A 24,241-nucleotide genomic window follows, 5' to 3' on the forward strand; every position below is an offset into this window, starting at 1 on the left:
AAAGGAGGTTTTGATAACCTCAGACCACCATATTTTATAATGACACCAGGGACTATTGAGTAAATTGCAGCCTCTTGGTCACACACAACACATGCCTGCACACCATTTGCTTGCATCAGCCAAAAAAGTGATGATACATAAATAAGCCTGTCCTGCACTGTTGTATACTACTGTGCATCATGTGTTTTGCACATCAGTTATGAGACCAGTATATAAGCTGAGTATTAGTATAATGACAACAAATTTTACTTTGACAGGAAACAGCTGTCAGCACCAGAAACATGTTGTGTAACTAAGATACAGTGAAATGGCCTACTGCTTGTTCATCATAGAAGGGAATGTTATTCATACATATTGAAGTATATATAACATAGTGAAGCAGGCAAGATACATTTAACAAGCTAGTGTTTGGCTGCAAATTTGCTATGTTGCACAAATGTGGTGAAGTTTAGCTAAAACAAAATTGGCAGCTTAAGTAATTTAGAATAATTAGCCAACTTGTTTGTTGATATTGGAGTCCATTTCTAAGCTACCACTTGCTATTGAAGCTCTCTGTTTACACTGTGAGCAGACGAGAGGCACTAAAGTGATCGGAAGCAAGTGTAAACATCAGATTTCTGGAATTTTCACGGAAAATCACAACCCCATTGTTTACACAGACATTAGTCCCCAGTCAATCTGAGGCAACTAAGAGAGTCAGGGACAGTCTCTTTTTATGTTGCAATCACTCAGAAACTGGCAATGAAAAGCATTTAACTGCTGAAAAAGGTTACCTAACGTACATTTAAAATGCTCACAAACATGTGTTTTTTCTCCTTTTTGTCACTATGCACAACACAGGAGCTCTCTGTGCTTCATAGATAGAAACACACATTCAAATAAACACACTGACAATGGCTACAATGTTACTACCTACACCTATCTGATATAATGATTATAATGATTTCTCTTTCATTTCCAATTACAAAGGACCTAGAACTACATCAAAGTTTTTTTCCCAATGTGAATACATGGAAAACGTTATTCACCAAATTAACAATCAACAAATTCCCAAGCTTGTGCACCCTGGTTCCAAGGCTACATTCTGTCCTTCAAATAAAACCCAAAAAAGAAAAGAAATAAAGGCAGCGCCATGTATTATTCATTCAGTTTCAATTAAATGTGGACTGCTGCCTCGCATCTTTGATAATAATGTATGCAGCTTCATCAACAGTTCCTGAGCTAGCTGCACTAGAGTCAGCACATCAAAAACAATGACATCCTTTATTCTTAGTCCCTTATTACCTGCCTACAAATGGCACAGATAATTAAAAATCGCAACTTACTTCTCCAGCAAAGTTACTTCTAACCCTCTGCATTTACAGATCATCTACAAAACCACAATCATGTAGCAAAAGCCAAAAATGCATATCTCATACACACACACACACACACAATTAAATAGACATTCAAGTAAAAATCTGTGACGCTTCCAGATTTGTGTCTTTCATTTGCATGTCTAACATACATCAGATCTAAAGCCTAAACCCCAAAAGAAGCTGGCAACTATTACAAGGTCAGACCTAAGCCATTGAAATTTGAGCCAGTGGTTCGTGACTGCAAAAGGACTAGATAGGATAGAATGATCAAACATGCACCGAGGAGAGAGGGTTACATACAGATACACTTTAGAGTAGATACAAGAACATTATTGATATCGAGAGGCATAAATTCAGGCTACCTGTAAGTAAACTCCACCATGCAGGTTGCTCTTATGCAATTTAAAATGTAACTTGTAGAGCAGAAATTTCTATAGCTAACAAGCCTAGTGGCTGAGGGAGGCAATTTCCAAACAGAAGATGTGGATTTAGATAGGTATCTTACTCTTCATGAGCCATTTGACAACAGTGAGGTACTATCAGTTGGCTGAGAGTCAACAGGGAAAGAGCTTTAGCAAATGAGGCAAAGCACGGGAAAAAGACTCTTTGCACTATATTTTGTGCACACAGTATTTGTGTATGGGTTCTGCACAGTTCACGTGCAACCACAAAGCAGTGGTTGTGGCAGTGTTTGTTCAGCTGCGACATGTATTCAGTGTACACTGGATACAATTGCTCCTCTAGTGTCAAATTTATCCCCTTTGGTTTCCAGGAAAGTGCATCTGTGTGTGTTCTTGTCAAGCATAACGAGTGATATTGAGGAGATTCCCTTGAGGAGACTCAAAATGGCAACTGGCAAATAGAGTTGAGGTTCATGTGACCTGGTACCGCGAGAAGCACACATGGTGCTGAATTAAGAACAATAAGCAGCTTTAGGGACTTGAGTGTGCACAGCGTGAATGTAGTTTCAAGATTCATGAAGCAATATGATCCACTTAATGGGTATGCAGGTTCTAAATTGAAAGCTTCAATTTGATATTTCAATCATTACACACGATACCTTATCTGAAATCCAGTGCTGTCGGTATCTTACATTTCTATAAGCTATACTATTTTTATTTCTCTTCTTGGAGAAATGTAATTTATTTTTTTGTTTTTTTACTTCTTGGGCTGGTGCACTGCAAAAGTAAACACCCCTATCAACCCTGCCCTGTGCCCAGACACAGTCTTTGTGCCTCAGCAATGTCAGGATGAAACACAGTCTGTCTTCCGGTGTGAAGGACAAACCGCCTGGTCTGTGCTGGGCAGCCAATGTTAGCTGCACACTAAGCAGAGTGATGAATATATTATATGGACTGGTAGCTGAACCAGTGAAATTTAAAAATGAATGAACTGCTGTACAACAACCAATTTAGAGGAAATGGGGGCTAGAGAGAATATGCTTCTGTTTCCTGCTGGAAGTGTGAATGTGTTTATTTGTAAAGGAGTGTAGTTCCACAGCTTGTGTAACATGAACCATTTCAGCTATTCAAACAATTTCTGTACCTGTGCTACATATATACACAAAATAATAATGGTGTTCTGTTTGGAGTATTCAGTTATTTCAATTGAAGTAGCTCATACTTTGTTGTTTTTACATTTTTAAAATTAGTATTAAGATATTGGCAATATGTTGGACAAATGGCATACAAGGATGTGCAAGGATTACATCAAGTGTGTTCATTCGTGTGATCTACTAACCTGATAAAAGTAAGGGTTGGGCTCAGATTCTCCCACCCCATTGAAGTCTTCCACGTTAATTAGCTGGAAATCAAACGTCAGGCCAGGATTGGGCACCTGAAACTCGGGAAGTTGCTGAACGTGAGGCAGGTTTCCCAGGTGTTTGTAGCGCCAGTTGTACAAATTGCACAGGCTGTGAGATAGCAACACAAACACGCATTAGGTCACATCTGTGTTACTGTAATACAGTTTCCCTGACAGGACCACTGGAAATTTTAATCAATCAGCACAATCAGGGTTCCCACAGCTTAAGGCAAGGCAGATATATTTATTGTGTTTAATGCAACTAAAACTGAAATGCAAGATCAATTTTACAGTAAATAAAGAAAAATATTGCAATTTCTCCATTCTAATTCAATTTCTGGGGGTTAGAAATAACCTCGCTCAGTTATTTAAACAATGCAGCACATCTTGGGCTGAGCTATGTCCTGTGAACTAACATCCCAAATATCTGGACTGGACTTTTTTTCTCACGTCAAAAGAGAACAAGCAGATTTTTTTTCTTCTTGCTTCATACAAGACAACTGATGCACAAAACGCCAGATTTCAGGCATTTGATCTTTCTTCATTGGTGTTGTCATTTTTGTGCATGTTACCATGATAACAGGTGTTATTCTGATTATGTTGCTATGCTCTGCAGCCTGCAGTCAGAGAACAGATGGGCTCTTCTCAGTAAATCCAGTAAAGGTATCATTTCCCAACTCTGGCTGTTTAAACAGAGTCTGCCTGACCATCCTGCTTGCCCGGCATTACTACACAAATGTTTTCTCCATTACCAAGCAAAAACATTTCTTTTGACAAAGGCTCAATAACTAAATATACTAAAATGAACTGATTTATCTTTAACTGTTTGCTAATGATTTGGACATTTCGCCATCGCTGTGGCCAGTCTGAAAGGTTTTTTTTAGCAACAACAGTAAGAGGTCTCATGGTCATTGCTTAGACTGCCTTACCTAGATTTAGCTGCTCAGGTTTAATGCAAACTTGAACATTCTGAAGCAATAAGTTAATAAGTTTGAGTTTTTTGAATCAAGGTTAAGACCACTGACTTGCATCCATAAAATAAAGCACTGTAAAGCATAAAGGTATATAGAAAGAATAATTACTATTAAATTACTATTCAATTATGTTTAAAGAACTGTTTCCGAATTACATTTAAACATTATGTTTTTTTTAATCCTTGTGAGCCCCTGTGGGTAGTGAGATTGTATTTTGCTTGGTGACCCACCTTGCACGTGCACGGCCCTGTGCATCCAAGTCTATTGTGGGCACACCTAGGCGCACAAATCGGGTGAAGAGAGACTGCTCCATGTTGGAGTACTTCTGGAAAGCCATGTTCTTGATGACTGGGGGCAACTGGTGGTGGTCGCCAATCATGATCCAGCGCTTTAGCCTGCTGTAGCCATCCTCTGGGTTCTGCAGATAGAGGAACATAAGATGATCAAGCAGTAAAAAAAAAAAAAATAATAATAATAAAATAGAGATACTGTGACAATATACAGTGATCAGTGAAGGTGCAACAGTTAATTTAGGTTTACATTTTAATTTCCAAATCATCATCTGGCATGCTTACTCTAACAAACATATAATGTGTCATACTGTAAAATGCAGTGATGTTATTTGGAGCTGGACCTCACAGAGATCTAATATCCCACCCATTGTCTAAGATTGTTTTAAAGTGTGATCACTGGTTGTGTTTGAAAAGCTGGTAGTAAAAGGGAAGTGGAGGACAATGATCCTGGCCAAAGCCTCTGACTGGCACAGTGGTGAGGAGAGATAATGAGGAGTTCTGGCAAGGTTGCTGGATAGGCTGGTGTGCCTAATGATCTTTTCCGTAAACAGAAATTACAACACAGAATGTTAGTCATAGCTACCAGAGACCAACACCATTTTTATGGAGCCCATTAGGAAAACCTTAAATGGGAAAGTCAATTTGAAAAGGCTACTGATGTAAAGATTAAACTACACAAACCAGTCACAATGACAAATCCTGGCAGGTTTTGTGAGAATAATTTTTCAGTCAAGATTAACAGTCAAAACAAGTTAGCATTTCGGTTACCTGTAGTAATAGAGGGATGAAAGTCTCAATTTCCAGAATCTGTGCAGCTTCTTCCATCAGGATGTTGTCATACTAATAAAGAAAGGAACAGCTTGATGTAACTTCAATAAATAAACTAACTGCATCCAGACAAAATACAACCAGATTATTGGGAATGTATTTTTAAACTGACAAAAGTCTACCTTAAATCCCAGCTCCACTAGGTCGTGACGTTTGAGTGCAGCGTGTGTGCAGGTCATGGCAATGATTTTGGCTTCTTTCACTAGCAGATATTTGGAGCGATCTAGTCCACTTCTTAGCAGCTCGAAGGCCCTGAATTCCTTTTCGGATAGAAGAAAAGTGATACTCATGAATGACGTCACAGAGCTATGTTATAAACCAGATTGATAGGGAACAAAAAAGTAAAATATTATCACAAAGAATTAAAATTGCTGACATTTATTCTGTATTGAGTCATTTTTAAAGGTTTTTTTCATACTAGTGTGGGGGATGACTTTAATGAACAATTAGTATGACAGATGATGGCTAATATAAAAATCTCTTGTAACATAATAGAATCTTAAATTTAAAAAAAGCACATTTCAATATTCAGAAATCCAGTCAGCACACATCACGATACACTGAGTGGCTTATCTTTCGTCCAAATGTTTGAATTTCTCCAACTGACTCTACTTTTCTTTGCTGAAGTGCCTAATTCAAAGTGACACCCGGAAGATGAACCACAATTCTAAACTTCAACAAAGTCATGATGGACATCTAAATGACTGGAAACTTACAGTACTCCACTTTTTAATGAAATGTATAATTAACATAATCCCTCTGCTTTCTTCTCTCATTAGAAGTGAGTGTCCTCTTTTTCCATGATGCAGTGATAGAGACTAGCCAGCCGCAGGGCTCTCCTGTGAAGTATGTGGGGTGTATTTTGTTTTTCAGTAGCTGTGGCTTGAGGAGCACTTTAGCAGAGATTTTCTTACATGGGTTACACTGTAAAGGAAAATTTGGGGGATTTTGTAACCCAAAAAACAAATCAGTTCATTTCAGGGTGGTGATATGATGACACTACAGAAAGCTGTGGGGGGATGCACAGAAGAGGAGTAATGGTAAACAGGCAAGCTATTTTCAGGTTGGTACACTAGCTCTGGAGGGTAGGGATGGAGGAGAGGAGACTCGGACAGCACCATGGTATAAATATTTAATGTGTTACTATTTTAGCATTAATATTAAACTAATCAAAACATGGAATATTGATGAAGTCTATTTTTAAACCCCATGGTACCAAATGAGTTGAGGAGTGATATTAAGATTGTTAGAATTCATAGAAGTTGAAAAAAACTAGGAAAAGGGAACCAAAAATAAGTTAAAAAGTGGAATGAAACGGTGGAATTGCAGAGGAGTAAACAGCAGATGTCTATACATGAACGCAGGAGGCACACCGTCTCCCTCTCTCTCTCTGTTTGCCTAGCAATACATTCTTAGGATATTCCTTTGACAGCTTATTCAAAACTGCTTTTACATTTGAAAAGGTAGACAGATAAGCATATTCAGCACAATGTTGCTTCTGCTACCCTGCACCACACAGAGCAATACTTCTTAATGGGTGTACAGATTACACTGCAGCATGGGTGAGGCTCAGGGAGGAGGGAGGAGGTGCTGTGATGCAGTGATACAGAGGCCAGCCAGATAAATCAAGGTCACAACACATGTTGGGATATTACCTCTAGCCAATAACTTTTTTATTGCTTTTCGGAGACCACCTTGGTGTTCCCATAAATCTGAAATGTTTTTGTTATCCCTACAGAAACACTTTGATGGGCTCAGAAGGAATAATAACAGACTTTCAGCTGTGTTTGAGAGCGTGAAGGGGTGTGAAAAAGAGTGACAGAGAAAAACACAGAGCCATGAGCATATCTATAGGCATAACATGCAAGGCGGAATTTTAAACTCAGAATAAACACATCCAGGATTGTGGATTGTCACTATTAGCTGACAACAGTCTGTTAATGTGGGGGCCAGGTAGGCAGTTACTTGTGCAAGAGAGAATGTGCAATACCTGGAAAGACAGCTGGTATGAAAATAATCAAATACAGCAGGTAAAGCTTATATGTGGGTTTGAGTGAAAAGGGGTATATATTTATTGCTAATTTTAATTTGTATTTAAACATTAGTTTTAGATTTAATGACAAACTATCTATGAATACAATTACCTTGGCTTTTTTTTTTCTCAAGTAACCAGTTTACATGCCACTTGGAGTTGCTGGCCCTGTGATCTTCTTACCTCCAGCTGGGTAAATATTTTCTTGATGTGGCGATAGCAGCCCTCTGCGATGTCCATGTCCTCCTCATATGACCGACCTTTGAACACAGGCTGGGGTGCATTGGAAAAGTACTTGTGGAAAGGAAAGTGTGCAGCAACAGCCTCCACCTCCACGTTCTTGCCCTGTTTTGGTTTTACTTTGCTCATGTACTCTTCCCAGCGGGATATCACCTGTTATGGGGAGAGACAACAGTCACAGAACACCCTCTCAAAGAGTCCCAGTAGTGATATTTAGTATACACCCGAGAATCAGACATCTATGTCTTATTCGGGTTTGAGTTGCAAGTGTTTGTCACCTTCAATAGAGTCAATCTTTTCTAGCAAGCTGTAATTGCTTTAAAGTGGGCTGTTATGCATGACAGGTGGTCCTGAGATTATGCTGAGAGGAAAATCACACCTGTTCACACCAATAAACTCTTAAGGGTCTGCAGCATTTTATTTGGGAGATTACTAATTAAGGGTTTCAAAAAGTAGCCTTACTTAGCCACGGCATTCAGAAAATGACCAGGGGTATTTTCTCACATGAGTGATGTTTGTATGTTCTCATACAACATTTGTTTTTGGACAGCAGAAGGAGGAGGACTGCCAATCTTAAATGGCTCTGCTAAGCTTAAATTCAGACTATAGAAAAATAGATAAACAAGCAAAAATGAACAAATGAGAAGCAATAGGCTCACTCTTGCTGAGGTGCTCCTGCTGAGTATCTAATAACCAAACCCAAACAGCAGGGTAGCTTATTTCTATAAATACCCCTTTAAAAAAACAACATTAGGGATAGCATTAATGAGTCTGCTAGAGGACTGAGCTTAATTGCATGTTGAGTATCTGTCTGCACAGATTATTAGGACTACCATGGAAACCTTAATGATATGTACAAAGTCACTGTTATCAACAATCACTCACATTCACATGAATAATCAAGGAAGTGTGCTCACGGTCAAGTTATCACTACACCAACAACCTCCTGACAACATCTTCAAAAGACAAAGAACTATACAGTTGGGTCTGAAAATGTCTGAACAGTAACACCATCATTTTGATCATTTTGTTTCTGGATGCCTACACAATAGATTTTACCTGAACAACTGAGATTCAATTACAGTCTTTAATTAGAGGGGTAAAACAAGAATATTTTTACACAACATTAATTTAGCCCTGACTGAAGGTGAAACCTTGGACTTCTGTGTCAAAAATGTTTATTTTTGGAATTGTTCTATTGAAACTGGGGAAATTGTAGTAGGTAATTGCTAGCAGTGGAAATTCTCCTGCAGCCTGAGGGGACAGTAATGATGAGGTGACAGGAATAAACAGAAAGCATTAAGAGCGTTTCTAAATATTTATATTCTTGACAGAAAGAGCAGATTGCCAGGAGAATGGAAACTTCAATAATGTCTGCATTTCATTCATCGACTGTCTGAGGAGGAGGATGGTCGTTACAGAAATCCATTCTAATTATTTCTGCAAAATATCTACTTAACTCCATCTGAAAATCAATTTCAAAATCTCTACACAAATGGTGCTTAATGCTTAATAGAAGGATGGATCTGAAAGTGGTTTTTCCCCTTACTTAAGTCACACACAAAATGAATAAAAGATCAGAGTTAGAAGTACATCCAACATTACACGTGAATTTTTTTTCTATATCACAGAAACACATGTACTGCCTTTTCTCTGCAAGAACAGACATGGCACGGCAACATTTACAGCAACGCCTCAAAAACCAGGCCCTTCTGTTTCAAACGCTGCGTGGTCATGAGGTTATATAATAATCCTGTGACAGCTTTGCCCTTGACTTCAACTTCTGAGTGCACCAAAACAACACAAGTCATATCCATAACTGTGTGTGTGTGTGATATCAAAACAATAAAGCAATTGAGAAAACTGAAATGCTTTCTATCAGCACAGTAGTTTTTTAGAATGTTGATGCTGATGTTTTGAGTTTTCCATCCTGTTTCTCACTGATTACTGTCTTTTAAAAATTACCATTTGTTGCAAGTTTATCAACATCAAGGCCAGATACCAATTTTTTGGGGCAGTGAAAAGTATCAGATCTTTTTTCCCCCCTACCCTGAGTTCCTACAGGTGTTTCTGACACTGGAGGATAAACACAGATGTCTGCAGTGGACAATTGCCTATACTTGCTAATTTAGATTGCAGCTATTCACAGTCTTACCTGGTAGAGGTAGAAATGTCCAGCAGTCTCACAGGTATAAGAAACATCTCCTGGGACATCCAAGCTCTCCTGTAACCTTCCCACCTCTCGGAGAAGCTCCAGTCTTCTGGCCAGGACGTAGTTTACTCTTCCATATCTGAGGAGAGCACAGGAGTGTTAGTCAACAATCTAAATGGTTAACCCCTGTAAAAATAAGAAGGCAGTTGAAACAATGAGCCAGCTATAACAAGCTATCACAACATGACACAAGAGTGATATTTAATCTAAATCACACTTCCTATATACACCCAGAAAAAAAACATGGCATAGTTACACTACACTAACGTTCAATGGCCGAAAATTAATTTGTACCACATAACAGAATTAGAGATGAGTAAAACTGTTGTACATAGCAGAGGAACATCTGTTTGCTCGTCCATATTTTTCTGTTAGCGCTGGCTTTCAATTTAACTGCTGGTTTTGTAGTAAAACTTAAATAATAAATCTTATTTATATCATCCTGATTGGGTTTTATGTATGTGTAAGGTTTGAGGGTGTATTTTTAACAGGCATTTAAAAAGCCATACTCTCCAATCTCCAGGAGAAACAGAAAAGTAATTTGTAACAAATTGCTTTCTACATAAATCCAACAATGGTCATGACCTAAACCAGCATGTCTCGTGACCTGCATGCATGACTCATAGCAGCGCGTAGTTAAACGTACAATTGAGCAATAAGAAAACCTCAGACTGCAACTTATGGCAAACATGTGAGACAGGGTCTTGTGATTACTGACTTGACTGTGCAGAATATTGGCTGTCTGGTTATGGTCACCTGGGGATATACTTCCTTTTCTACGTTCTAACATACATCTCATTATGCAGCTAAACAATACTGCTGAAAAATGTCATCAGATGGCAGTGAGACAACAGACAGGAAGAAGGAGGGGTTACCGGGTAACACTAGAGGTGAACACTATTTTTAGACCCTCTCCAAAGACTATCGGTCAGCAGATGACTCAAAGACGATCACACTGCTCTGCCTTAGTAAAATTAAATAAAAGTGAGAAGTGACGTTGCCTCTTAGGATGACACACCTGTAATACACTCACCAAAAGCCTAAAATAGATACAAAGGTATAGTGCATGTGCAATGTACATTAATCTACAAGTCTGTCTTAGTGTTTTCGTAAACTCTGATAAATGTAAAACATCTAAATGAGAATGGTGTGTTTCATTTTCTGCCCTAAATTGGAATCATAAAATGATCTTGACAACCTGGGATGCAAATGTAGACCATCCAAAACTAAACAAGGGCTTCCTTAAGCCATCACCAAGATCCCCCTTCTAAAACTCATTAAAATGGCACAAAATTTTTCATGAAATGCATGGAGGCATTGTTAATTAAGGCTGTAGCTTCCCTCTTTGTTAAGCACTCAGAAAAGCACTGCCGTCTATTTTTTATCTCATGTACAGTGTTAATTAAAACTCTCTGGCTCTCTCCTCATTCTGGTGTCAGTGGGGTGGAAGAAGTGTGGAGTCGGCATGTTGTTGTGAGGCAACTGGGCAAGCGGGAACATGTCGACTGCTGCTAGCTAGAGCTCTTTCTTTTATGTCTGTGTTGCTGCATAATTTAAGAACGCATGAGACTGCCTTCATGTGCGGATGCCCAGTTTCCATAAATCATCATTCATACTACAGCCATGCACTCCCAGTAGACAGCAGTCATACAAAGGGTACAGCAAATGAGAGGCATGTGTAACTCCTCCCTCACTCCTTAAGGAAAGCTGAGGGCTATAGGGTGCAATTTGCTCAGTGCCATGGATGGATGAGATGGTAATTAACATTGTAGGGTATAAGAACACTTTAAATAGTAACAGCATAAAAAATGTATTAAAATTCAGTGACACTGAGCTATTTATATTCAGGAGGTGGCAGGAGAGCGCTGCCTGTGGTGAAAAAAAAGTTTCCGGCTGGTACATTTATTAAAGTGTTAAATACATTAGTGATTATATAAAAATGTACATGTTTTGAGTATTTTGTGATACTCTGGTTTTATGAAGTGTGCCATGAGTACAATGACCCCCACCTACTTTTGCTATCATGCTATCTTACTACGTCTCAATAGTACTGAGTCACTATCCTTAAAGGCATTAGACATACTAGGAACAAGCATATATAAGAGAGTTGGGAAACACTGGGACTTCCTTATGAGGACCAGTGAGTCTTATCTATGGTGTGCTCTGTGTCCTGCCTCCATTTTTGCATTTACAGCTAGTGTTAAGCCTGGGTGGTGCATGTATTTGATTATACTCAGATAATGTCAAATCACCACTGATTTAAAAATAAACGTTCCTAAGTTTTGGGTATTTTGATTCATTTATGAATTTATTACACTGTTGATAATTCCTAATTAAACAGATCTTTCTATTCTTGAAGTAGATTAAGGACATTACTACTGCTACTTTTCCATCTGACTTATCACTAATGATCTTAATTATTTATTTAAACACTTCTTACTATGTATTAAGTTATTTACTTGACTTCTATAGTGCCAGCTCACAACATGTCATCACCAGGTGCTTTTTATCACAGCGTAAATATCCTGTAATATTAAGGGAAACATGCAAATGCTCCAAACAGTGGTAAACCCATATAATTCTCTCTACATGGCCTGCTGCTATCTTATTAAAATTTATTTTAAAAACTGGGGCAGAACCAACCAATCAACTGTTGTGGTCCAGAATAGCTATGAATGGGTTACTTGGGCATGTACTGCTTCTAAGTGCATGGCTGCTGAGACAGATCCCTTAGGCTGGTGGACTGAGAGTCCAACAATGCCTAGTGAAAATAAACCAGGTCCAAAGCCTGACATATGAGAGTGTAGCAGCCTTGTCAGTGCATTGACTCAGACCTACGGTGTATGTGGGAGATGGCATTAATGGATGTGAGTTGCCTCTGCAATTTAGATACACTGTAACTCTGAGACATGATTTCCCACAAGTGATGGTGCATTCAAGAAATATTCAGTTTTCACATATGCAGTACTGTTTGGTTAGCTGTACCCATTTGTCTGTTATCTTCTTTGCTCACCTGCTGAAATCCTTCTCAGTCTCCAGCTCTTCCTCTCCATGGCCCAGACGCAGAAGGTGGCGCTCGTCGATGTCTAGGGCCATGATCTTTTCAAAGAGTTGGTTCAAAGCCTGATGTGGAATGAAAAAAAATCTCTTTCATTTGTATGTAATATACTTAAGTTAAGTCAGTAAAATAATTTGGGAGGGTGTGCAGAGTCTTATACAGGAAAATAATTATCATCAAACTATACTTCTGGTGTTTAAGGTTCCTTCTGTCATGCTTCCCCTTAGTTTAAAGCAGCTAAAGATTACTTTATGATTAAATACTGAGGGGAAAAGACCAAGGCACAAGGGAGCTTAGCTTTTAATTTCTCCTCCATGGTTAGAATATGACTCTTGCCTGATTAATGGGCAGTTCTGAGAACAAGCTTTAAATTCTCTTGACAACTTTACATTTAGTTGATCGATGTGTTATAGAAACTTTTCAGAGATCAGACTTGCACGTGGAGATGCTGTGTGCGTATATGGAGGGGAGTGTTGACCTGATTTGAATGTGTGACTATGAGGGTCCTCTGCTCAGGGAAGTTGTGATACAGGTTTGAGATTATCTGAACGGCAACATCGGTCTTTCCAGTACCCGGTGGTCCCACAACCTGGAGGAGCGAAGTAAAAATGGGATTATGTCAGAAGAAATTAAGCATTTTAACTGTAGGACATAAAAAAAATAAGAAATTGGAAGTTAGGTTGCAAAGGCAACGTTTCTGTAGATTACAAAGGTAGACCTAAGCCAGTGGTATCCACATAAAGGTAGGGAACATAGCTAGCAAAACAAAGAAGAAAGTCGTAGGAGGAACAGAGAAGGAATAAATATTTTCAAGCCTCTCCTGGTTTACAAGTTATCATGATAATAAGCTCCAAATTTACTTACCTGGGGGGGAACAGCACATTAAATTTACTAAATTAATATTCATGAAACAGGTTGGTCTTAGTGTGGGTCTCTCAGGTGAGTAATCTCTGCTAAAATTAGTAAGCACAATTACACATTCATGCATAAATCAGTGCGTAATCAGCTCCTTCGTTTCTCTACATGAAAGCTAGGCAGACCAGGAGGTAGTGTGTGCTTGTTATGGCTGCTAATGACTGTGACATATGCCAAGAAGGAAGGTTAGAAGGGGTGAAGTGAGTGGCAGATGAAGGCATGCATACAGAGTTGTTTTATGGCTCTGGTGATAGCCTTCTTGCCATATTTACCTCAGCTAGCTGTGCAATAAATAACTCTGATCCCACTGCCAGTTTCCAGTCACCACAACAGAACAGCACTCTTGTCACAACAGTGTGTTAAACAACTTTTAACATAAAAATAGCAGGTTGGGGTAAAATTTTTGTGGTTGTGCATGTCAACTGGTGGCTTTAATCCTATTTTGACTATTTTGCTGGTATAGTCAATGTATACTCCTCAAAAGTACACAGAGAATTTTAGTGAAATTTGATGTTTTCCATAAGTATACAAGACAGAGATGAGTTACCGTAATTGTCGGGCTATAAGCCGCTACTTTTTGCACAAGCTTTGAACCCTGCGGCTTTTAGTCAGGTAAGGCTTTTCTATGGATTGTCCATGATTTTTGTCATATCGTAAGACGATTTGTTTTGTTTGTTCCGCTGTTGTACGGCACTACGTTGCCTGGCGGAAGGGCATGTGATCAGACACACAGTATCGGGGTTCAAGAGTGGTATGTTGGTCACATGTCCATCCGCCAGGCAACATAGTGCTGTACAAGTAGCGCGAAAAACAAACTTCAAAGTAGCGCTACACGTTCAGCCGGAGGCGTGAATGACGAGCGGCAATAAACTTGCGAAAAGCAAGTCATGCTCAACTCCACCGGTGGAATCTGACAGCGTGGAAAAGTGTGAAAACATCCATGATCACCAACGGATTTCGAAGGGCTGGACTTCTGCATGATGGAGAGGAGGACACCGCCACGGCCCTTCTGAGGGTGTTCGACTCTGACACTGACAACGAGGATTTCTTTGGTTTTGAAAGTGACAACGAAGGAAAGAAGCTGAGAGTGGATGACGCAGCCACCCTGAGCCTGTTCGTTTCCGACACTGGAGAAGAGGACTTTGGTGGTTTTAGTGCGCATGATGGTGGTGAATGACTGACTTTTCTTCTTGTTAAAGCCGTGTCACTGCACCTGAGCCTAAAAGGTAGTCCGAATCTATTTTTCTGGTGTGCTGTAGGTTATTGTTATGTACTACATTTTTTACTCATTTATGAAGCACAGTACATGTTTCGTACTTGTAATTACCGCTACTTTTACATATACCTAAAAAGCTGTGCAAATATGTACCCATAACTTGTTTTCAAAATATTAATAAAAGGGGTGTGTCTCCAAACAGCCATCTCTTTCCTGACAATTCCCTTTGTGCATATTCTCTTACATATGATAAGTCAACATTGAAACACCTGCGGCTTTTAGTCAGGTGCGGCTAATGTATGTACAAAACAGGATTTCCCCCTGATTTTAGCTTGTGCGGCTAATATTCAGGTGCGCTTTGTAGTCCGGGAAATACGGTAGTTGTTTTTTTTGTCAAATACATAATAAGAAAATATCATTTTAAATAGATAGCTTCCACACAATCTTGAAACTAAAATCAAACACTGGATTCTTACCATTGTTAGACCTGGCTGCATCCCGGCTCGAATGGCTTCAATTTGAGTAGAAGTGAATGGAATTGTGTTCCTGTAAGACACGTACATGCTTGAAATTTATGAATCAAGTAATCTGATACTGAATACCCTTGGAAGCATAAACGTATTTGTATTCAAATGACTTCATTTGTTTTTCTAAGAGATGCTTTGTGCTGCAAGTGTTGAGATGCATTTGGAGACCACACTGAAAGATTGCTAAGTCAGGGCCTCCCCACAGACATGCTGTTGCTATCAAGATTTGAATATCAAAGTGCAAACTGAAAATGCTCAAGAAGCACAGGATGAATCTCAACTTTGCATGTAGTACAATTATTTTGAGTTGTTGTAATTAGTACAGGAATATTACAGCCCCTTCTATTCCCCATTCATTTCATGCATAACACCAACCAAAACAGCACCACAATATTACATCCTAAACACATCAGATACCATGGAAACGATCATAGACAAAGAAATCAGAATAGATTAGTAGCTCAGTGTAGGGTACCTACGATGCGCATAGCTTAGAGATTTGCACCTCCACACTTCTTATATTGACATGAAGTCTTTGAATAACAGGTTAAGGACTTAATATGCATAAGATTATAAAAAATAAATAGGTGTGGAACTCAAGAATATATTAGTATATACAATGTGAGTAGAAGGTGTAATTGCATTACAGAAACAAATCAGTGCACTGTACAATTACTTGACAGTAAATCTTATTAAACGATAAATGGAAAGGTTCGAGTATTGATCTCTCACCGTTTGGGCTGATTGTAGGGATATGGCCCACGATTGGGGGTAACATAGGGTTCGACAATCAAGGTCTTGTCTTCCTCTTTGTTTTCCACTTCTTCATCAGCCTTTCTTTTCTTTCCTTTGTCTGCTGTGTTTGAGGTGGGAAATGTGATTCTGGTACAGCAAAAGAGAGAATAAGAAGGATAAATATGATGTATTATGACATGTTTAATAATATATAAACAATTATATAAATATGGTTACGCAAACAGATTCTGATTAAGATTGATCAAACAAAGCATTTTTCTTTTAAAATTCACCTGAATGGGGGAACCTGAAGTTCAGGGTTCTCCTCAGTGACCTTTATGGTGTTACCAGGGAAACATGAACGCAAGTGGTCCAATGACAAAAAGGTGTCGTTGAAGTCCAATGTCGAGATCTGATTGGGCATTTTTGAATAATGTGCGCTGCCCGGGTCACCATAACCTAAGATGATGTCATGAAGCCAGTCTGGGACGACACATTCTGTGTTCATCAGATGTCTGATGGTCTCTAGCACAGCCTGAAACAGAGAGAGAGAAACATGTTACAGATGACACTGAGCACAAAACAGACACAAAAACAGTTTAGCTGGGTAAGAATAGCTTTGTGGCAGACTGATGGGACAGCAGATAATTTATAAGTCTGTCAATTATATTTTAATGAGCTGCAAACTGTCTAATACTTTGTGCATCAAACGGGGAAGCGTGTTTACTTTTAGGTCTGTCATGCTTCAAAGATGGAGATGTTGCCTGAATATCTGTTAGCTGCTGCGCTTTTCAAATTCAGAAAAAAAGCAAAAACATCTGTAATTGCTGTGGCTGTGAAAGACAGAAACTGATGTGCAGAATTAGAATTAGCAGATCTGAAATGCTCTAATGAAAAGCTTTTAAAGAAAGAGATGGTGGGGGGTGTTTTCTTCATGCCAGTTAACAATCTAATGACGCCAAGCTACATAAAACCAGTAATAAAGGTCTCAGTACTCACATGTTTGATTTTATCATGACCTGAATTCCATGATGTGAAATCTGTGTAACAGGTCTTGAAATCAAAACTTGAGGTTTGCATTTTGTTAACTTTCTAAGAACATGTTACACTGACTGTGTACCCCAGTCAAGATAGTTCACAGAAAGCATCTCAACATTTGGAAACACTGCGAGTTTACTGCTACAAGAAAAGCCTTGGACGAGAGTTAGAGGGACCACTGAAAAGGACTCATTGTGTGGCAACCTCAGAGTCACCCTGGCCCCAATCTCAGAGCTAGAACACTAAAGACAGTGATACATCACTCAGGGCGATGTTGACAGAAGCAGAACTCAAGGTCTGAAGCTAAAGCAATCCAAACCTTGAAATTGTTTTCCTTAGGTTTGCGTCTCATGATGATGTTGAAAGTCTCATATGGGTCTTCGGTGTTACTCTGAATACTGCTGGTCATGTCCTGCTGGTACTGGTTTGGGTCAAGCCATACACGAAATGTTCTGACATCTCCACGCAGCTTAGGCTTTGGTTCAGGACCTAAACCAAAGTACCAAGGATTATTTATTATAGCAATGAAATAATGAAAAAAATAACCTTAAAAAAAAATCAGAAACAGTATAGCATTTTAGAAACATTGTTAGAAAGTTTTATCCTAATCCTAAACACAGGAAAGTAAAACTAAGGACAGAGAAAAAGAATAAAGATCAATGTTAAGTGAGTCACTGTGAGCAAGTCAAAGTAATTAAACTCATATATTCTCAAATTAAAAAATAAAACCCTTTAAAAAGAGCTAAGACTTTCAATGCCTTCTCAAGAAGAGGAATTACATTACACTTGATTGACTGGCCATGGGCTTTAGGCCTATTCCCATTAGGGGGCCTGTGTGGTGCAGTGTGCAGCTATCACATATTTCTAAATAGAATCTGTGTGGAGCTGCAGGGCACATAGCAGAAACCAATCCACTCCAATTCTGACATGTGTTCCCATGTGCAAATGTGCACAGTTATGTGGGGATCAATAAAACCCACCTTACCAAAATGAGTGTGGTGATAGCTTAAGAGTGGAAGCTACACCCTCCACACTATTCAGTAACAATGTAGCGAGCTGGAGTAAGGTGTCTCAGCTGTTATAAAAGATATTTATGCCTTTGTATTAAGTTGTCAGTTATTAAAAGGTGGGATTAACTCAATACTTAATGTAAAGGGACATACATTGTTCAAGTCATTAAAAATACATTTAAACCATCGTAGCTCATATAAATGTTCTACACTTGAGCAGTTTTATAAAATGGTATGTCAGTTAGCTACGAGTGTCCCAAAATGCACACGTTGCCCTGTGTCCCCCCCCCCCTACGTTCACCAAATGCCCAGTGATTTATGTGACATCTCCCCTCCACACAGCAAGCCAAAGTACCACTTATCCCTGTTGGGAAGCTGAAAGTTTAAACAAGCCAACATTGGCAGGACATGTTCCCCAGCATGTCTATTTCTAAAGCCATTCCCCTCTGCATATTTAAAACGTCATGAAAGAATAAGGGAAGGATGTTTCAACACATGTACACATGTTCTGACTCCCACACTTGCAACTAAAAACGGAATCAGCCAAGATTACTTTAAGGACTGTTGCAGAAATGTTTTTTTTAATTTCACAATCTGCTGCTGTTGGCAATACTTTCATCTAAGGTGATTGTAGCTTATGTACCACATTACTTAATTCTGCAGGACAAGTACATTAAGTGCCCTCTTATAGATAAAGCAAACCAGAGCAAGCCCTTCAGTTAAATCCAATAAGTAGAACAAAGAGGAGAGCCAGCAGCTCTCAGGTGTCATTGTTGACCACAGGTTAATGAAGTCTTAAGGTGAAAAAGGCCAGGTTTCACAGTGACAGTCACCATGACAACACCAGTCTGACCCTCTCCTGAGGATTAGCTGCTAGGGCTGACGGTGTACAGATCTGATAGGTGGATGGATGTCAGGTGTCACTGCTGTGTGTGTGAGCCTACGTATACAGGCGCAAACGCATATGAGCATACCTTCCTCGATGACACGCCCCTTGTCATCCAGCATACCCTGCACCTCACAGCCTCTCACATACACAAGGCCAGTCTGATCCACAAATGACTGACGCCGGTCAAAACGTGTGCCGTAGAGCAGCATGGGGCGCACCGTGATCAGAAAGCAAACATCATGTTTCCGCAGACCTGCAGGGGGGGAAAAAGGTTTATGGGTGTTAGACTTATAGCAAAAAGAGGAAAGGAAATGACTTGGAGATAAAAGATGGGAGAATGTAGTATGGTGGGGGAAGAAGATGAACCACCATGTCAACATTTGCCTGATCATTAAAACCTGAAGCTCTAGGGAAAGAGCTACTGGAAGTAAAGAATGGATGTAATATCTAACACTTACTGAAATACAAAATATAAATAAAACTATAAAAGTAGTTTTAGAGAGAACAGAGTTTTCAGTTTGTGATATATATATATATTTTGCTTTTTTAAAATCCAGCAGAAAATCACCTTTTTAGAAATATAGCGATTACTTTTTTCCCCCTATAGCATTCATTTTCGCTAGTAATCAATCCAAATGCACTGGCATACACTTGCTTAGGAACATTGAGCTGGCATCTTTTTCCGGAAAGCTATAGCAAAGAGCCAGTCAGAGGCCTCGCTGTGTGTTTTATGTTCCCTGTGAATCACAACTGTCAAGCTCCTGTTGACATTATCTATAGCTGCCTCATCAACCACACTGAGAGATAGTAAGAAAAATGACCAGGAAATAAAACAAACGCTCTGTGGTAAAGGCAGAAAAAAAGGGTCATGAGCCTGACAGGATAGAAAACAGCAGTACAGGAAGACTTTATGGTGATTATAAACTCCTGTAGAACTGTACAGAGGGGAAAAACAGGAAAACTAAAAGTATACCAAGGTAATATGGAATGTGTAGTTAATCTATTGAAATAGGGTCAATTTCATAATCAGTTTGTTTGACTTTATAATGGTCCGCTACTTTTACCTTCCCACTCATGCTTGATATGGTCTTGTACATTGAGGTTGATAGTCACATCTGCGCGAACACGAGCAGGCCAGCTCTCTCCGATGTTGGGCTTGGCAACCTCAACTATGGAAAAAGAGGTGATTGGCTGAGCCATCCTCGCCCAGCCTCCAAACACCACTCCACCATACTCTGACTGCCTGTTAGAAAGACAAACACAACAAGAACTTAAGACAAGTGCTGTGGGCTGTTGTCAAGAATGGAAATCAGCTGGATTTAGGGCAACACATGGCACTACTGCTTACTTATTTACTTCTGCAGGAACAACAAGCAAGTTGCTACATCACTTGACATAATGGGAGCACTTATTATGTTAAGCAATGGGTTTTAAAATGTGGTGAACCAAATGCCATAAATTATTGTCAATGTGCTGCGCCACCACGTGACAGGTAGACAGAGGATACAATTCTTCATTAATTAATCTAAAAACACAAAGTATGCTATAGATTATTTAATGCTTTATTTTTGCATTAAAAGAAACACCAATGTTTATCATTCCTTTTTCAAACTATGTCTTTTTATTACTTTTTCAATGATGTTTGCATATTTTAATCAAGAAAACAATAAGGCACTATAGATTAAGTGTTCTGTGCTGCCAACAAAATTGATGACATCTCACCATGGTTTCATGCGCCAAATCACATCTTCTATGTCCTGTCTGATCTCATAGGTGGACTCCAGACGAAAGAGGTTAAAGTTCCTCAGCAGGTAGTCGTGGAGTGTCAGGAACTGGAGATTTAGCTTTGGTAGAGCCAAACAACCTGTACAGACAGAACAAAACTAATAACTGATGTCTGCATGTTCAGATGTAAACGTCTGTGAGACCTTGTGTTATAACACTGCATATATAACAGAATATCACAGAATGTGGGTATATATTTAGTATATGCAAATATGAGGCACAGATTAGACAGATATAGTAGCATGTATTCTATTTCATGTCAACTCACATAGATACATGCACAGACATACTAACTCAGTAACAATTCACACATTCATTTATAATACACACCTTCTCCTGAGTAATACTCTGTTGGCACAATGTTCTCGTCCCAGATTATCTTCTCCGTTGGATAAAGGGGCATCTGGTTAAGTTGCTCAATCTGAGAGATTCTGCGCTCATGACAAGACACCTGTACGTGGATGGCAAACAGCAAGAGAGAAAAATGACACTGAGAACATGTTTGGAGAGAAGATGTCAATAAGCAAATGCTGCACTGCCCTATTGGCCCAATGTTTAGGATTCTTACTTCCTCCTTTAGACATAAAGTTATAGGCCTTTAATATAGTTTCATTTTTCAAATTAAATATGTTTTTTTTTCTGTTGAACTCTTGATTCTCTGTGCCTCATTTATCTACACTATATGGAAAAAGAGTAATGTGCCACCTACACCTACAGGAGCTGCTTGGCCATGCAAATAACACAATGTTTACAGATGTCTGATGTTTATCTGATGTGTCAGAAACATTTTGCACTGAGTAGATGTCTGAAGATGTGATGCAGAGCTGAAAAAATTTAAAACAGTTACTTATACTAAGGATTTATTTGTTTCCTTGACATAAAGGGAGGATAAATAATGTCAACAATAAAATAAACTGTAAAAAAAAAAAAAAATGCTGTCATCTGCTATCCTTATAACTGGTTCATCCTATATGCTGTCTGTAATGACTGTGTTCAGTCAACTGCTTTGCTATAGCTTACAGTCCTGCAAACACTTGTTTTTGAATCTATCTGTGCAAGGATGTTGGTTTTAGGGCGTAACTTCATGCACACACAAATGAAAGCCCTCAAAGAGTCTCCTGCAAAAATTGACTCAGATAAATAAGACACAGCTCTTCTCCGTCACGTCTTATGTGTAATTGTGCTTTGAAATAACCACTTTGATGAAGAGGTCTGCCACGAACAGTTAAGTGTGTATTGGAGAGACTAGACAAACAAGGGTCCCCCAGATTCCAGGAGAGGTTTTGAAAGAGAAAATTAGGAGAGCAAGCAAAGGGTGACTACAGAGCAAAATCAAAGCTTAGGCTTCTTCAGAGATTCCACGAAAGGAAATAAATAAATGACTCTCCATCATATTAGTCCTGCCTACGATTTACCCAATGTTACAGAAATGCCCACATGAAGCACTTATTGGATTAGAAGGCAAATTCACAACGGACAGTGCAGTCAAACTGCAATAATAAAATATGTATTTGAAGTTAATGAGATTAATTATTTTAAAATGTAAAATCCAATCCTAGTATACGGTATTGCCAAATGACCAGTGAATGTTTTGTAAAATAACTGTTTATAAACACCAGTGATACATCTTTTATATTCTCAGTTGCCATATAACCAATGCCTGATGTATAGGTTTATTTAAAGGGTTAATTTAAAGTCTCAGGCGTTAACCATTGCCTACAAATCCTGGAATAAATATTTTAATATTTTATTTTTTAAATTTCAAGAAACCTGTCATTAAAACAAACAAAATGAAACAAAAAAAACACTGATATGCTCACATACATAACCCAGTAAACCCAACAGTGCACTTACCAGCAACTCAAGCAGAACCTCTTTCTCAATAGTGGTGTCTTGCCCTTCAGGCAGTTCAGGCAGCAGGCACAAATAAGAGGCCACCTTGTGGAGCATATTGGGACTACAGAGACAGAAAAATCAGAAAAAGAAGCAACACTTCTGTCTAGAGCAGGTATGACAATAAGTAAATATTAACTAAATCCTGTCTAATGTTTGGTAAAGACTCGAGTGATAAAGATTATAAGAATACCAACCATAGGATTTCTCAATTAAGAATACATTCTTACTATTATTTGTCCAACATCTATATACAATCTACACAAATCCCTGTTTTATTCAAAGAAGTACAAAGATAATATTTCAGAAGATGGGGAGAGGTGCAACAGTGTTGGGGGAAATCCTCAACAATTAATTGTGTTTATTAATATACAGCTGCAAAGACATTAGTGATTTTATAATCTACCTTGCACAATACTGAAATGCCATGATCTTGCATTACTTAAAATAAGACACCATTCTGCAGTGGAATCCCTCCATGTGCTTGGGTATGCTCCTACAACAATTGTCAGTGTCATTAACTGCATGAGTAAATGTGCAGAAACTGCAAAGTCTATGATGCAGAGAAAAATCTAATATAAACAAGACAAAGAAATGCTGCCACCTTTTGTTACAGTAGAACAGACTTTTTTTAAAATGAGGTGAAGTGGAAAACTGTCCTGTGGTCTGACAATTCCAAATTAGTATTTATTTATTTTTTGGCAGTCATGGATGGTTTTCAATCCACTAAATGGTAACATTGTAAACGTGTTAGAATAGGAGCCTCATCAAAGTCTTATTAGTGCTTATTAGCACTGTGGCACAAAATGCTTCTGTTTGCTTTGACACTGCAATCCTGCTCTGTCAGCATGTATGTTGAGGGGTCGAGCTGCACTGATGAGACAGGATTATGAAAATCAAAGCCCATCTCCGCTTCGGAAGGCTGAGGTGTGGCTCTCTGCATACAACCTATTTTAATCAGGCTGACACACTGTGACACAGACAGGGTCTGGTGCCCAACAAGGGACAAGGTCTGGACACACTTTGACAGGCCTGGGCAGCCACACGTGGACTGACCAACTGTAGCCGTGTATGTGCATGCATTTTGCTACTTGTGATGCCACGCTCGAGCAGTGGGGTGGCAATTCTGCCAATGATGCAGTTTGGTGGCCCACTGGATGTCCTGCCATGGATCATGTGGACATTCCTTCCCCTAGCAACAAAATAAACGCAGCACAACAACTTACTATAAGAAATGCAGATGGCCCAATCAGGTCAGAACTGACACCTAAGCCACTGGCAGGATCTGGGCATAACAGGAGTTTTTCTAAAGTTTACTATATGTCATGTCTACACACTTTTCTGAGCGAGGTTTTGGGGGAAAAAAAACCTAAGAATTCTCATGTTACTGCCAAAAATATGTTGTGTGACCTTGACTTTTGACCAATAGCAACTG

The 24,241-nt window shown here is 39.0% G+C and overlaps 1 protein-coding gene across 2 annotated transcripts in view; it reads right to left on the bottom strand.

The window, feature by feature from the left end:
* The window catches only part of aqr (aquarius intron-binding spliceosomal factor), a 46,509-nt gene that overhangs the window by 10,799 nt on the left and 11,469 nt on the right, over positions 1 to 24,241 (bottom strand). For both annotated transcript variants that reach the window (XM_042222626.1, XM_005942648.3), the window contains exons 15-31: positions 22,768 to 22,870; positions 21,244 to 21,364; positions 20,851 to 20,992; positions 20,193 to 20,371; positions 19,214 to 19,381; positions 17,549 to 17,718; positions 16,485 to 16,726; positions 16,189 to 16,338; positions 15,406 to 15,475; positions 13,277 to 13,387; positions 12,754 to 12,863; positions 9,684 to 9,819; positions 7,472 to 7,681; positions 5,379 to 5,516; positions 5,197 to 5,268; positions 4,366 to 4,553; positions 3,099 to 3,270 (exon numbers count right to left, since the gene is read on the bottom strand). In XM_042222626.1, the coding sequence (XP_042078560.1) occupies positions 3,099 to 3,270; positions 4,366 to 4,553; positions 5,197 to 5,268; positions 5,379 to 5,516; positions 7,472 to 7,681; positions 9,684 to 9,819; positions 12,754 to 12,863; positions 13,277 to 13,387; positions 15,406 to 15,475; positions 16,189 to 16,338; positions 16,485 to 16,726; positions 17,549 to 17,718; positions 19,214 to 19,381; positions 20,193 to 20,371; positions 20,851 to 20,992; positions 21,244 to 21,364; positions 22,768 to 22,870 (2,482 nt within the window). The remainder of the gene's footprint in view (positions 1 to 3,098; positions 3,271 to 4,365; positions 4,554 to 5,196; positions 5,269 to 5,378; positions 5,517 to 7,471; positions 7,682 to 9,683; positions 9,820 to 12,753; positions 12,864 to 13,276; positions 13,388 to 15,405; positions 15,476 to 16,188; positions 16,339 to 16,484; positions 16,727 to 17,548; positions 17,719 to 19,213; positions 19,382 to 20,192; positions 20,372 to 20,850; positions 20,993 to 21,243; positions 21,365 to 22,767; positions 22,871 to 24,241) is intronic.

The sequence above is a fragment of the Haplochromis burtoni genome, unplaced genomic scaffold (genome assembly GCF_018398535.1).
Source record: "Haplochromis burtoni strain Fernald_Lab_line unplaced genomic scaffold, NCSU_Asbu1 Contig_89, whole genome shotgun sequence".
NCBI lineage: Eukaryota > Metazoa > Chordata > Actinopteri > Cichliformes > Cichlidae > Haplochromis > Haplochromis burtoni.